The 15,149-nt window shown below is 49.9% G+C and overlaps 1 protein-coding gene across 13 annotated transcripts in view; it reads left to right on the top strand.

Moving 5' to 3' along the window:
• EHMT1 (euchromatic histone lysine methyltransferase 1) overlaps nucleotides 1-15,149 on the top strand; it is a 113,863-nt gene that overhangs the window by 96,536 nt on the left and 2,178 nt on the right. For all 13 annotated transcript variants that reach the window (XM_084494390.1, XM_084494396.1, XM_084494395.1 and 10 more), the window contains 8 exons: nucleotides 921-1,075; nucleotides 1,829-1,996; nucleotides 2,380-2,524; nucleotides 3,498-3,575; nucleotides 4,738-4,853; nucleotides 7,163-7,249; nucleotides 11,589-11,667; nucleotides 14,661-14,836. In XM_084494390.1, coding sequence (XP_084350516.1) covers nucleotides 921-1,075; nucleotides 1,829-1,996; nucleotides 2,380-2,524; nucleotides 3,498-3,575; nucleotides 4,738-4,853; nucleotides 7,163-7,249; nucleotides 11,589-11,667; nucleotides 14,661-14,836 — 1,004 coding nt within the window. The remainder of the gene's footprint in view (nucleotides 1-920; nucleotides 1,076-1,828; nucleotides 1,997-2,379; nucleotides 2,525-3,497; nucleotides 3,576-4,737; nucleotides 4,854-7,162; nucleotides 7,250-11,588; nucleotides 11,668-14,660; nucleotides 14,837-15,149) is intronic.

The raw sequence follows: 15,149 nt of genomic DNA, 5'->3' as shown, positions 1-15,149 counted from the left end.
CGACGGGATTAATTTTTTCCTAGATTGGTGTGTTGTGCTGAGGAGTTCTTCTGTGTTACCCATGCAGAAGCCATGCAGAAAGGTCTCCCCACTCCCTGGTTTATGTTAATAGCCTCCTCGTTTTAGAGAACGTCTAAGTTAAGTTGCAGTGACTAAAAGATGTGCTTTACTTTTACTTGAAAAGAAAGTTAGGTGATCATTACTATCATTGCACTGTTGTATTCGGCATCTTTAGAGCCTGTCAGGGGGAAGGACTCTAAAGTGTGCTGCAAATTGCACTGTAACAGCAAACAGTACCATCGCTTAAAATACCTCCATCAAAAAGATGAGTGTTCAGCTATTTCTAGTGCAGCTAGTGAGAGATGAGTACATACAGTATTTAAGAGATGCCTGAAGTCGGATTGATTGCTTTCCGTGTGCCTCCTGGTTCTCTTTCTAGCACCTTCATATACCCTACAGCTTGTGCTCTGCTCCGGCTCGGCAGACACTTCTTCTCTCTCATTTTATAACCCTGGGAGACATGCTAGTTTTGCTGCGTGTCTGGGCTGGGGAAGCTCAGCTTCTAGCCTTTTCCAGTGTGCTTGTTCATGTCTGTCACCTCTCTCGTGGATTGATCCAGATTGTTTTGTGGCTTAGAGACAGACGATTTGTCTGCGTGCGCAGGGAAGGCGATGGGCCGCTTTGCGTGCAGCCTCCCCGTCTTCGGCGTGTGGAGGCGGCTGGAGTGAGAACTCCCTGCTCGTCTCCGCAGAGATTCCCCTGCCTGCCTCGGGACTCCCAGCCAGAATGAGCAGTGCAGGGGAGGAGAAGGGAACTACGTGTCGAATGCCCCAGGTGCAGAGCTGGGGATGCTGAAGTCCCAAAGCAATAGGATCGCAATGCACTAAACAGCCTCTCTGCTCTGTTTTCTTTCCCTCCAGGAGGAAAATATTTGTTTGCACTGGGCTGCTTTCTCGGGCTGCGTTGACATTGCGGAGATACTGCTGGCTGCTAAGTGTGATCTACACGCGGTGAATATTCACGGAGACTCCCCCCTGCACATTGCAGCCAGAGAGAACCGCTACGAGTGTGTGGTGTAAGTACAGCTCCAGCCCTGCCACTTCTCCCCCTTCCCTGGATGCTCCTTTCTGTCTGGAAGTTTGGGACAGCCTCTGGCTTTTACACACAGACCAAATTTGGGATGGAGGGCTTGTTTCTCTGGTGCCCTGCTCCTAGGCATGGTGGGTCTGAAATACTAGCTGTTGTAAAAAAAGGTCACAAAACATGGGGTGGTCCTGGAGTCTTGGGCAGAAGGCTTGAGGGGCTTTGCTCAGTGTGGGCTTCTCAGCACAAAGGGGTTGGGCATCCTCAATCAAAGCTTTTTTTGTGGCATAACTGAGTAACGGGGCTTTTGTTTCGTTTAGGCGCTGCTAGGAATAAATTCAGTGTGTGTCCTCACCAAAAGCTGGTGAATGTAAACAGGGGCCAAGTCCAATACCAGTTTCCCATGGGACTCTTCCATTTCCATTTCCATCCTACTCTTCCCTCCCCTTGTCTTTCCCTGCCAGAGAGAGTTTCCAGCCTGCCTGAAGTCAGGCTGGCTACCAGCAAGGCACTTGTCATGCCTGGAGCAAGGCAAGATTTGCCCAGAGCTCCAGTCTGTGGCTTCTGCCAGCGCCTTCGTGTAGAAGGATTCACTGAACCATGCTTAATAAAGAAAACTCAGGTGATTATTCACTGCTACAGATTCTACCTTGTCCCTCAAGGGCTGGCTGGAGACGTGATTCAGTTCCTTTTCCCTTTGCGCAGTTTCTCTGGGGGATGCTTATCCTTTCTTGCTGTTTTGCAGTCTATTTCTTTCCCGTGGCTCGGATGTCACTTTAAAGAACAAGGAGGGTGAGACTCCACTCCAGTGCTCCAGCCTTAACTCTCAGGTCTGGGTGGCTCTGCAGATGAACAAGACTCTTAGAGAATCGTCGACTGACAAGCCTGTCCAGATAGAGAAGGTAGTGAGCAGGTGAGAATCTGGCTGGCTTTGCTTGGTGGTTGTGAAATACGGCCCTGGCAAGGGGGAGGCTGGAGGCCTGGTTCGAGAAAGGGCTCTAAGTGCATGCTTAGCTTTCTAAACTGGTGGTGTGAAGGTCAGTTTGAGCTTAGCGGGAATTAAACACATGCTGATTCAGTCTTGTAAATTCATCCTTCCAAATGGAAATATTTGCATGCACAAAGAACAATCTATAAGGGAGGGTGGAAAGAAATGAACTCTGTTCTAGTCTGAATCGCGTTCAGGCTTTGAATGCTCAGTGATCAAAGGCAGTAATTCTGCCCCAGGATGTCATTTGAATGTCCCCTTGTTCGGGGGAGCTTTTCTTCTGTGACAATTCTTTCTGCCTCTGACAGAGACATTGCCCGGGGTTACGAGAGGATCCCGATTCCCTGCGTCAATTCAGTGGACAGTGAGCCTTGTCCTAGCAACTACAAATACGTCTCGCAGAACTGTGTCACATCCCCAATGGACATCGATAGAAACATCACTCATTTACAGGTGAGGGGCTGTGTTTTTTCCTGTCCTGGTGTGTGCATTTAGAGACATTGCAGTGTGCTGTGCCACAGCACAGGTTTTGCATTCAGGATGGGAATACCTCGTCCTACCACTGTCATCAAATCCTAGCTAAGGCTGTAGTCCTGAATTCCAGCTCTTGCTCTAGGGGACAGGATTCTGCTTTTTGTCCTTTCCTAGACTCTAAGCTCTGTATTCGGCTGTGCTCTGCAGCATCAGCCATCTGGTGCTGCCTGATGCAGCTCCCCTTCATCCATTGCCTCTGTTCTGGCTCTGGAGAGGCAGTGAGCTGCTGGGAGCCCTTCCTCATGCTGTCTTCTAGTGACTGCAGCACCCAGGCCAAGGCCTTTAATTGTGATACTGGATGTCCTCAAAAGGCTGGCTTGTGAAGCAGAGGAGGGGAAGCATTGAGAGGGGGTGACCCCTCTCCAGGTGCAGCTCATGGACGGTTGAAGGGAACTTCCCCAGGCCAATCCCCGCTGTGCAGCATCTGGTGGTGGGACCATGCTGGCTGGGGGAGTGCTGGGGAAGCAGCCAGCTGCAGTGCCCATGTGGGAAGAGGCAAGCAGCAGGGGAGGACCGAGAAATACCGTGTCATCTCCCAGCTCTGGGCCCTTCTCAGAGCTTTCCTTGTCCTCAGGCATGGAGTACAGCTCATAGGGTGCAGAGGAAGGTTAGTAACATGGCTCATTATGGGATCTTCTGCAAGCTGGAGTCCTTTGACATTCATTGTACTTAGAAATAGGGAACTGAGTAAACATTCCACTGAAGTGATGAGTCTGGTTATCTTTCTGGCTAAAGATCTGCAGCAAGGGCCTCTTTTGGAAGTGCTTGAGAGGCACTGCAGCAACAGGCAGGAGGTGAAGCCTTGTGGTTTCCTCTCTGGCCCAGCTACAGAAGTTGCTCTTTCATTTCCATGAGAGTGGCTTGGAGTTGACCCCTGTTGCTTCTCTTTCAGTATTGTGTATGTATAGACGACTGCTCCTCCAGTAACTGCATGTGTGGCCAACTCAGTATGCGCTGCTGGTATGATAAGGTGAGGACACAGAACTTCACATCTGGTTAGATGAGTGTTGGCTAGCTGAATTGGGCAAAATTCAGAATTTCTAATAGTACCTAAAAACAGTTTCTTGCACAGCTCCTCTAATTTTTACTTTAAAATGCCTAAAGTTGCAGTCTCAGCTTTGAGGCATATGTGATAATAACAAAATGTGTACTCAGGGAAGCTTTTCCGTTGTTATTTGTTTGTGTTGCTGTCATGCCAGCTGAGCCATTAATTATACCCGTGTGATAGAGAGCATTTAGAAATCCATGCATGAAATCAGCTTCCATCTTAGAGCAACATAGAAAATGCTGTAATATGTAAAGAGGGGGAGGGTGGTAGAGGGATTTTGCCTGCCTTTATTTATCGTGATCCTTCTGGATGAGAGCAAAGTAAATATGTTTTAACTTCAGCATTGCCAGAAGCTTGGTTTGTTTTGGGTAAGTATGCTTCAATCCTCCAGGGAGGTGTTGAGGTTAATATTTGGACAGGTTCTGCTAAGATCAGAAGTTCTGCGAATCTCTGCAAGTTTCTCCCAGGGGGAATATTGGCATCTTTCTTTGCTTTGTAGCCATTTTATTTACACATTAATAGGTGATTACATCTTTAAAGCCATAAAAGCTAAATTTGTTAAATATGATGAACTGCCTCTATCGCTTTCTTAATCCTATGTGGTTGGTAGATAATTGAATTGTAGCTTTTTTGGGAGAGTTATTTGGGAAGATAATGTGGTTTAGAACTTGGGTGTACTGGCCTTATAATCTGGAAGTTTAGGCTTTATTCCAGAGATAGACAAAGCATCTGCTTCTCCCCTCCAGCACTGCAAAGTGATGATAATGATGATGCACACCATTTTTTGCACAGCACTGTAAAATAGTTTTTTGTTGGTGGTGCATAGGGTGATGCCAGGCAGCAAAAATGTAGGTGGTTTCTTGCAGTTCGTCAGCTGTTTGTGATAGTGGCTTGTTTGCCACTCTCAGAGAGGAGGAAAGCCTCTGCAGAAGTTGAGGTATTTTGGGGGAGGTTGGGGCATACCTCCGTGTTGGGGTTGTCTGGCCCTTTTTGTACTTGGGGAAATTCTTCTCTGGGCCTGCCTCTGGTTTGGAGGGGTGACAGAAACAAAACTAACCCAGTCTTCAATGCATCTCTTCTTCAGGACGGCCGACTCCTGCCTGAGTTCAACATGGCCGAGCCGCCGCTGATCTTTGAGTGTAACCACGCGTGCTCGTGCTGGCGGACCTGTAGGAACCGGGTGGTGCAGAACGGGCTCAGGTGAGGAGGATCCACAAGCAGCTGTCAGGGCAAAAACACCCCCAAACCACAGAGCCCCCCCAGCCTCAGCTCTGCCTGCGAACCCACAAAAGCCAGGGCTGCCAGGGATGAAACAGAGGTGGGGCAGGTGCCGCCACGCGGTGGTGGGAGGCAGAGTGGGTTCCTCCACGCTGCCGGTGGGAATGAAGCAGCAATGGGCTGATTTGTGCCCTGCCTCTGCCCTGTCCTGTGGGAACGGAGCTGTTCTTTTATCAGCCTGACCATAAAACATACAAATTGCTTGTGCATGAGCAGCCTGGATGTATCTTCTCAGGTAGAGAGCTCTGAAAAAAATTACAGCAACAGAAAACGCAAAGCCTGCATTTAGAAGAACTTGTAAGCTAGCCATTTACATTACAGATGCAGGCCAGTATGCACAAACCTGGCTGCTTAAAGTTTCCCAGTTATTGGCCTGACTCCCCATGAACTGGATATTTGAATACCTGTTGGCTTCAGTGCTGCAGATTAGGCTGTTATGGCTTTGGTGCCAGACTAAATATTAAAATGTTTTGCATTGCACCTCTACTTTGGAGATGCTCGTCTGCACTAAATGTATCGGGACAAACTTCTAAGGAATCCCATTGGAAAAAGACTTCTGCATTTTTTAATGGTACTGATAACACTTTCTGTGGGCTTCGCATTTCCAAGGACATTTTGCAACATTAAAAATAAGCAAGGAAAAGGCTGGATGCGTTTCCACAGAACTTTACCCCTCTGTGGTTTTCCCTGCCAAACTCCAGAGCTCCAGTGTCTACGTGGGGGTTTACTTAGGAGCTATACAGCCAGGTCTGATGCTGCTGCTTCCTTGCATGCTCAAGCGTTTATCTGAAAGACAGGAAGGGTTGGAAACACAACCAGGAGCCTGGGAGCGTGGCTCTGTTGGGAAGCTATGGTGAGGTCAGGTGCTTGGCGGAGCTGTGCTCGAGGTCCCCGTGGAGCAAATGGGGAAAGCTCCTGTTTGGTCTGCAGTGTGACACGTGCGTGCTCCCCTTCCATTTTCAGTGTTTCCTTGTCCGTTTTGCTCCAAGTGAACTCTGCAAGGCAGGATGTATGCTCCTGTCTGGCAGGCTGACCCAGCTCAGTGAAGCCATGGTCCCACTGCTGCTGGCATTGGCCCCAGCAGCAGATCCCAAACCTGAGCTCAGCTCTGTTGTACCATGATGAACGAGGCAACACAGAGGGGATCTTCCTCAAGCCTGCAATGCGGCGCTATAGCCAGTTTCATGAGGGCAGTTGTTCTCTTGACGTCCTGTTTCGCTCCTGGTTAAGGCTCCAGGAGCTGTGAACAAATACAAGAAAATGATCGGCCCTGGAGAGGAAGCGTGGTTTGAGCTGACGGTGCAAAGAGGGGATGGGTGGGGGGAAGAGGAGAGAAATACTGGAAAAAGCAACAGGGTGAAGTTAAGGTGAGCATCGAATTTCTCTTTATTCCGATAACAGCATTGCTGAGAGTGGGGTTTGGTTCCCTCGGGGGGAGAGAGAGCGTTCCCTAGCCCTGGAGATTGTTCATCCTGCACTTAACTCAAGTTCTGGCTGAGCAGGAGGCAGAATGACTTACAGCATTGTTTCTCTGCCTATAAGCTCCATCAGTAAAATTCCACAGAGCAGCTATTACACCAAGAAGTTTCAGGTTGCAGCGTTTCTTCCTTGTCTTTCATCCAGGGAGTTGGATATGATGGAGCAGCTAAATGCACTGGCCTCAACAGAGGGCAAAGGGGTCAGAGCACTTAGCTCAGGGTGTTCTTAATTCACTGTAAGCTCCCTGCCTCCCCCTGCAGCACCCCTCCCTTCAGAACCTTAAGTCCCTTTCCAGCTTCCCTGCCTTCCCCCAGGTGCCAAGTGTGTGCGTGAAAGGGAAAGAAATTCAGGTGGTGGGATTCTGGGATCCCGTGTGTGAATCCTCAGCGGTGTAACCACACAGAGCATCCAGTCCCATGCCCTCCTCCCCAATCCTGAATGCGTCCAGGCACCAGGCGTGCGCCCCACCAGCTACAGTTGGGCAGGGAGAGGGGGTGGTGGGCACCCGTTCCTGGTCCCCAGGCAGTGCCCCCCCCAGTGTCTGTCCTCTGGCTTGGAGCAGCACCGGGAGCAGAGCACACACGTAATGGCACCAGCGTGAGAACTGGGGGATTGAACAGCAAAACCATCGTTGAGTTGCTGCTGATAAAAGGTTGCATTTTTTTTGTTCTTCCCTCTGCAAAAAAAAAATAAAAAAATCTGTTGCCTTTCTGCTCAGTGCTGCCATTGATATGGTTTTGTTTCTTCTCCAGGACTCGGTTGCAGCTCTACCGGACACAAAAAATGGGCTGGGGTGTGCGAACGATGCAAGACATTCCACTGGGAACCTTTGTGTGCGAGTAAGTTATTCGCTCAGCTTTCATTAGCTCACGCAAACGCATCACTTCCCAAGGGCTGGCATGGCTTGCACTCGCTCCTCTTCCGAGGAGAGGTTTTCATGCAAATCAAATTGGCACAGAGCAGAATTGCTCGCCCTCACTACGAGGCTTCCTGATCCCATTTCCTGCTCTGTTTGTCCTTTTCCTTGCAGCATGAAGCTTTCTGCACCCCTCTACATCTTGCTGGGATCTGTGGTGAGCTTGTAGCCATGGGCTGTTATCCCTGTGACACATGAGTAATGGGGGAAAAACAGATCTGGGTTGTGCTGCAAGTGCATCGCATGGTCGCTGTGTAAACGGGACGTTTGAGGTTGTGGGAATTTGGAACAACTTGTAAATCGGATCACTTTCTGATTCAGTACTGACTTCCCAAGAGGTTTCCCAGGGTCACAGCTCTGGCTTTAGTCTGATTCAGCAGAACAGTAAAGTACTTGGCGTTAAGTATAAGTTTAGGCCCTGATTCAATAAAAGTACTTGGGAACAAAAAAGTTGAGATTTATGTCAAGTGAAAAAACTGCTGCTGAACCCCACAGTTTTTAGACTCTAAAGTGATACATGTACTTTATTAAATATTTGGAAAGTGTTTTTTTCATTATGGTACTAGTGAGCTAAGATCTTCTAAATAAGACTGGACTCTTTACCTTCATGAAAATGCGTGCTAGGGTTTTTTACAGCTAGTTATTGATGCTGTATAGGATCGGGCAGGGGATTGGTGAAGATTATTGCAGAATTTAAACAAATAAAGGAAAAGAAAAATCTGCAGTAAATCAGCAAAGTGTTTCATCCAGGCATCCAGGAGCTGCCAAGTGCTGAAATTTTATTTTTTGAGAGTTTTTTTTTTTTTTTTCTCCAGAGTTTCTTAAAACTCTGCTGTTTGTAGGGGAGTCTTTCAAGTCTGTCCTCAGGTGGGGCTTCCTGTTGAGTACCAAAGGTCTCTGTTTTGGTTAAGCACTCAGAGATGATCCAGAGCCTGCGAGCAAATTTCTAAAGAATAAAGGCACCAACTTTACCAAATCCTGCTGGAATGTTAATGCACGAGAGAAATAAGCAGTGGTAAACAGGCAGCCCGGGGAGATGGGGCAGCTCTGTGCAGCGGTGTAATTATAATTAACACAGACGGGTGCAATGGAGAGCGGGTCAGAGCTGGTGGGGTTCAGATACCACAGTGGCACTTAACTCTTCCTCCACGCTTGCCAGGAGCTGCTGGGGCTGTTTCAGTGGCAGGCACTATCTTCTTCGTTATCTAAACGAGCTGCATACTAAACAGCTGAACTAATTCACGTCGTGCCCATGCAAGTTCCTCCTTGTCCCCGTCACTCTGTCTCTCACACGTTATTTGCACAACTCACCAACTCCGGTCTATTCCATTGCCCTTCCTCAAACCAGCTGCCCTGATCTCCTCTCTAATTCTGCACGTGCAGCCCTTCAGACTTTGTTCCTTCTTTTCCTCAGCTCTGGCCAGGAAGCCCCAGTGCCTGTGGTGCTTGGGGGCTGTTTGCACACAGCAGCTCCCTGGATGAGCTCCGTGGAAGAGCATTTTGCATTTTGCATTTTGCATCGGCTGCCTGGAGCAGCGCCCTGACTGGGTGGTCAATTTGTGCTGGGCTTATTCCTCTGCTTTGGAAGGTTGCTAATTGTATTGGCATGAGAATGACTTTTATTCCATATTTTTTCACGTATGCCCACACGGGGAGCATGGAATGGTTCTCCCAATGGCTTTATTTTGCAAAACTCTTCCAGGCTCTGGTGCTGTGCAGACTCTTTCTGTGTGTAAATGCCTTTCTTACACACATACTAGTTTGCAGCCTGCTCTGTGCTTTCAGCTTTTCTGTGTGACCGCTCAAAACATGATTTCCCTTCCTGTTTCTGCTTGCAGACTCTGGCAGCACGCAGCACTCGCTTCTGCAGGAAGCACTCAGCAGCGTTTGCAAGCAGCTGGGAGCAAGGCTCCACCATGGGCAGCCAGCCCCTGCACAGTCACCTCGGGGTGGCTCCTGGGGAGCAGCTGCTGCAGCCCCTGCTGCTGGTGCCCTCGGGACCTTCAGTGAGGTCCTGAGCAGCAGCCTGGCGAGGGAGATGTGGCAGAGCCGCCCTGTGCCTGCCCTGCCAGGTTCCAGGGCAGAGGGGTTGTGCCCTGGGCTCTTCCATGCCTCTGAGCTGGGGAAGTCCAGCACGTGCTCCACGCAGATTCCTCCTGAACCCCAGAATTTGCTGCTCCTCAGAACCTGCTGCTGCTAGTACAGTTGCTGTGGGTTGTTTTGAAGCTGCTCTGTTCAGGCTTCTTTGTTCAGTGTAACTGCTCACGCTGGTGGGTTGAGGTCTTCCCTTGGAGAGGCTTGGAATTAGCGGGATGCGGAAACCAGAGGTTTTTCCAAGGTTCGCGTTTTCCTTCTGGTGTGTGTCCATTATGTGGTTTCCAAATACTTAATTCCTGTACAAAACGTGATGCTCTAATAAGGTGTTACCTGAATCAGGCCAGGTATGGCAGCCACACCTTCAGCCAGAGGTGCCCCAGGCGCCCCGTCCCATCTCCCACACCCCTGGAAACGCCGCAGCTTGTGCTAGGGACTTGGTGTTGCTCTTGAGTTTTGCACGGTGTGCTATGATCTTGTGGCAAGGAGTGGCAGCGTGCAGCTCTGGGATGTAGTTTAACATGCTGATGGCAAGTAACATCTTTGTTTAGACCAGGGAAATTAGGGAACAGTCTGTATTGGTGAGCAGTCCTGCAAAGGAGAGGAGTTACAGGAATGGTCTGTAAAGGAACACGGAAACAGCAATTTTTAATTCGATTGGTTTTTATTTTGTTTCACTGAATCGTAAACCTGAAGTGGCTGTCACTGAGCACAGTTCCTCTCCGTGCAGCATTATTCAGCTGCTTCGTAGCTGCTGCTGGCTACTGTGCCACGCTACAGCAATTTCTCTCCTTCCCTGGCCATAATCTGCCTATTGCTTCAGGTCACCGGTGAGTGTGTGGTTTCCAGTAATGCTGCAGCCTTGCGGGAGCGCTTAATAAATAACAAGATGCAGCGGGGGCGAACAACAGGAGCAAACACGGCCGCAGCAGCCTCCTGGTCTGGCAGAGCAGCTTTGCCAGGCTGCTCAGATTTGGGAACAGCAGCCAAAGGCTCCCTTGTCACCGAGCGCGTGGGTCCGCCCCGGGTTAATGTTTTGTGGCTCTCCCCTTCCCGAGCCCAGGAGTTAAATACTGCCTTGAGCCACAGGGGGAAGTGGATACGGTTGGTTAACGTTTCTAAAATGCCTTGAAAGCTGCGGAGGAAAGCTGTTAAGAGCGCTGATCATGGAAGTGTCTGTTGATGCTACGAAGAATATTTGTTTTGGGAGTCCTTAGCTTATAACTCCTTGGTGTTGTGCTAAAGGCTGGGAAGGCTTTGGTACCAGAATCTACTGTGCTGTTGATTTCTTGTATTCCTTCCTCTGGCTCAATTTCTCTCCTCTGGGGTCTCTTGTTTCGATTGCAAGCTGCTCAGGACAGAAAGTGTCATAGGTCGGGAGACAGATGAGCGAACACAGGGGCAGCAGGGGCTGCTGTAACTCGGGATTTTGCATCAAAACCAGCATCTGGCCAGAGCGTGGAAGGTGGCATGGGTGTTTAGTCCTTCTCAGCAAGCCAGGCCAAGGAGCATATGTTTTGTGATGCTTGGAGGGCCTGACTGAAATCTACCTTGTGCCTGTTTTTACAACATGTGGTTGTTACTGAGATCATAGCTCTGGTTTATGCTAGTCTGAGAAGGATGAGAAAGAAGCCTACATCCTTCCAGGGGTTCTGCCAGGTTAGATTAGACCTAAGACTCTTAAAACAAGACTTTCACAGGTATGGAGCATATGTAATCAGCCAAAATACCCTGGAAAATTAAGAACAGAAACAAACCTTTGACACTGGGATGTAAACAACACAAACATTACAGTATTGTACAGAGAGCCAGGACGTGTGTCCGACAGTGAACAGAAAGAGAGTTGGATTAATGTATTGATCTTGGCCAACGAAGGAGATTGCAAAACGAAACATAGTCCTTGGGAAAGTAAATTTAGTTGGAAACAAAACTCCGTTTTTATTATTAAAAGTGTTGCCCTGAAAAGACTGAGCTTGGAGCCAGATTTTAGCTGCTTTAAGTTGTTAAAGCTCCTTTTGCCTGAGTGGATCTGAAATGACCCTAGGGCTATGGGTTGTGATCAGTGCTGGGCTCATCCCTTCCTCCTTCCCCTCTTACCCGAAAGGGCTGGTGAAACCAAGCTTATGGTTGCACGAGTGTCTTATTCCTGCCTTGCTGTTTGCCTGCAGGTATGTTGGTGAGCTGATATCCGATTCCGAGGCAGACGTCCGTGAAGAGGACTCCTACCTCTTCGACCTTGATAACAAGGTACTGTATCTGAAGGGGCCGAGTGAGGCAAGCCCAAGGTCTTGCTCCTCCAAAAGAGCAGAGGATTACTTGGATTACTTGTCTCTGTCTTGATGTACAGCGTGATCTGAAAGCCTGCAAAGAAGAGGGCTGCTTCCTCCCTGGGTTTTGTTCAGAATATAAGGCATAAGGCTTTAGGGTTCATTAAAATGGTAACAGAGCCCAGCAGTTCCAGGCCACCGTGTTACATGCTGCCCGCAGGGCTTGTTAATGCAAGGTGCTCCCCTGTGAAAACTGCAGATGTCCCGAGTTCAGCCGTACGGCTGTCAGTATGCAGGTGTGTGCACAGGAGTGTGCAGGCTTGCAGCAGGGCTGATTGGCAGCTCTGTAAGCTCCTCATAAAAAGATGTTGATGCATGAGCTGGAGGGCTGAGAAAGGTGCCATTCACTTACAAAGGGATCCGTCAGTACCCTGGCAGGGACTTGAGGCTTGTTGTGCTGCCGGTTGTCCTGCACTGCTCTGCAGAGGGCTCATAGCAGAAATCTTGTTCTGAAAAGTGAGATCTAAAGCTTTTAAGCAAGGCTGTCACTCCAGACTTCCCTTGGGAAAGGAGAGGAGGAGAAAGGTAAGCTGGCGACTCAGGAGAGTGGAGTGGCTCCCAAGGAAAGTTGTAAAACAGCCTTTGTCTCGTGTCTGTCGTCACCTAGTGACAAAGAAGTTTGGCTTTATTATTATTCTTAAAAAGTGATGGACATTCAACAGTTGAAAAAAAGGTAAGTGTGAATCTTGTAGTCTGTCTGAAAACATAGGGGTCAAATTGTAATTAAAAAATCAAAGAGCAGTGGGGACTTAATGCTGCTTTGTGTGTTTATGAGCATGAGACTGCCTGGGCCTTGCCTGGCCTTGTGGTTAGCCCCTGGCTGGCAGCCTTGAGGGAGAACTTCTGGATTTTATCTTTGTAAAGCAATGAGGGAGACTTAGGTACAGGAGCAAGCACGTGGTCTTTTTTCAGAGACCGCATCTTCAGAGTGGAGCGTCTGTGTTACAGGCACTGCTCGTGAGGGATCGCTCAAAGAACCCCGAGGCAGAGCAGGGAGGGCAGGGCAGAGCCAGGGTCCCATTGCCTCTGGAGCACTGGGAGGCGCTGGGAAGGCAGCCTCGGGTCCCATTGTGCCCTGGAGGAGTGGCATTTCTGATGTCCTTGTTCTTGAGTTGTCGCTTGTGCGAGGTGAATCACTCAGCGTGCCAGGCCCTGCAGTCACATCCCTTCCTGTGTCTGACAGAGGGCAGGCATCGAACAGCCAAACCTTGCTGCCGTTTTGGGGCTTCCAGGGAGGAAGACACAGCACAGTAGGTGCTCCCTTTTTCTCTGTACTAGAGACCTGGAGGAGACATGCTATTTCTGGGAAAGATGAGGCTGAATTTTAGCTGCTGTGGTTGGTTTCTGTTGGGGTTAAGCCACCCCTTCCCACGGGCAGGCCCACCTTCTGCAGTCCCGTGCATGCACTGGGCCCTGCTGCACGCTGCCTGGGAGAGGCTGCGGTCAGAGCTGAGCTGCAGGCGAGAAGGGCTTTCCTGGGGCTTTGCCCTTCTGAGAAACCCCAGAGCCTTCCCATTCACCGTGTCCTGAATTGTCTTTCGGCACAACTGCTGACCCCACTCCTCCGGTGGGATCGCTGCCCTGAGGTGCCCCAGGTGCCTCACCTGGCTGCTGGGCGAGCCAGCAAAAAGCCACGTGTGGACCCCTGCCCAACTGAGAACCGTTTGTATCACTGCTGACAATCACCGAAAGCCATTTGAAATCAAAACACCCTTTAAGCACTGAGGATCTTGTAAGAGTTGAACACAGGCTTCTGCACGGCCCTACAGTCTGCCTGCCCTGTTGACAAGGAGCCTCACTCCCCCGAGCAGGTCATGATTTTGCTTTTCCTCTCTGCCTGCCACCATGCAACTCCAACACTCGTGTAACTTATAGCAAGGCGGGACACGGTTTGCTCTGGGACTTTTCCCCTCAGCAGTGCTGCAGTGCTGCCTGCACTGCTCAGGGCAGCTGGCTCCGTTCTCAAGCAACACATCTCGACTCGTGTGGTGGAGAGCTCGGATCTTTCCAGACAGTCACTCAGGGTAGCAGTAGGTGGTGATGTCCTGGCCAAAGGGAGGTGGCGTTTCAGTGGGTGAAAGCAGTGCTGAGAATCACTTGTGACTGCAGTCAGAGCTTGGAGCACTCCGTGTGGGGTGGGACCATGTGGGCGATGCCTCTCCAGGCGCTGGGACATCTTCCCTGGGCTCCTGCACCAGTCGGGCGGTATGATCTGACCCAGCTCATCCATTAAAGATTGCAAGGTGCTTGCCCAAAAGGGAGTTTGAGCACTGCTAATGGATCCTTTTGCTTTTGGCCTCTTTGCAACTGAAATTAGCTCCTGTAATTAAAGTATCTGCTTTGCACAGTCATTCTCTGCTGGAATAAAAAAGCCCTGAGGGGGGTTCTTTTATTTTCATGGAAAACAAAATATTACTGCTGTCTGGGCTCTATGGAAAGGGGATTTGTGTTCTCACTTTCACTTTTATCTGCAAAAAAATATTTTCTCTAGGCTCTGGCTTTGTGTTTCCCTGCTGTCACGTTCAATTAGGGGGCAGAACAGATGCCTGTTCCCCTGTCCAGTGGCTTTTACCCATAAGGTGTTTGTCTGCACACAGCATAAACCCCACTGCACCAAACTGGGGCTTCAGCAGAGCAGCTCTGTGCAGAGCCAACGTGCCAGCCAGTGTCAGGAGCGTTTTTAAAAGGTCTTTGGGCTCGTTGGGGCACAGTGCTGTGCTCAAAACTATTTTCAGGGTACTGTTGAATGTAAAAGTATGCATTTAGTCCTGTTGAGCCTTCCTTGATCGTTCTTCTTGAAGCTCTCCAGAGTATTTAGGGGACAGACCAGTACTTTGGCCGTTGGTTAAGCAAGTAGCAGGCATAATAAAACCCACCCTCATCTAACAGAATGTGCAACCTTTCTCCCTCCAGGATGGAGAGGTGTACTGCATAGATGCCCGTTTCTACGGCAATATCAGCCGCTTCATAAACCACCTCTGCGAGCCAAACCTCATCCCGGTGCGGGTCTTCATGTCGCATCAGGACCTCCGCTTTCCCAGGATCGCCTTCTTCAGCACGAGGCACATAGAAGCCGGAGAAGAAATTGGGTAGGTACCGCCCGGGGGTGGCTGCCCGAGGGACAGAGCTGCCCAAAGAGCCACAGCTCAGCCCAGGGGCTGGAGCACGTTGCACGTGGCTCATAGTACTGGTACTAGTAGGGCTCATAGTGCTGGTACTGGTCATGCGTGTTGGTCTGAAGGAGGCAGGGAGGGGGTCCTCTCATGGGCATCTCCGTTGCCTGCTGCAGTGTGTCCCTGGTGTCCCACCTACGTGAATTTTGGAGCAGTGCACAGATGAGCAGCGAGTGTAACTCCTACCAGCGGGAGGTCACTGGGGTTGGTGCCTTTAGGAGGCAGGAAT

The sequence above is a fragment of the Aythya ferina genome (assembly GCF_964211825.1).
Source record: "Aythya ferina genome assembly, chromosome: 20".
NCBI classification, from domain to species: domain Eukaryota; kingdom Metazoa; phylum Chordata; class Aves; order Anseriformes; family Anatidae; genus Aythya; species Aythya ferina.
The sequence above is the reverse complement of the archived record's forward strand: the minus strand, read 5'-3'. Positions and strand labels throughout refer to the sequence as shown.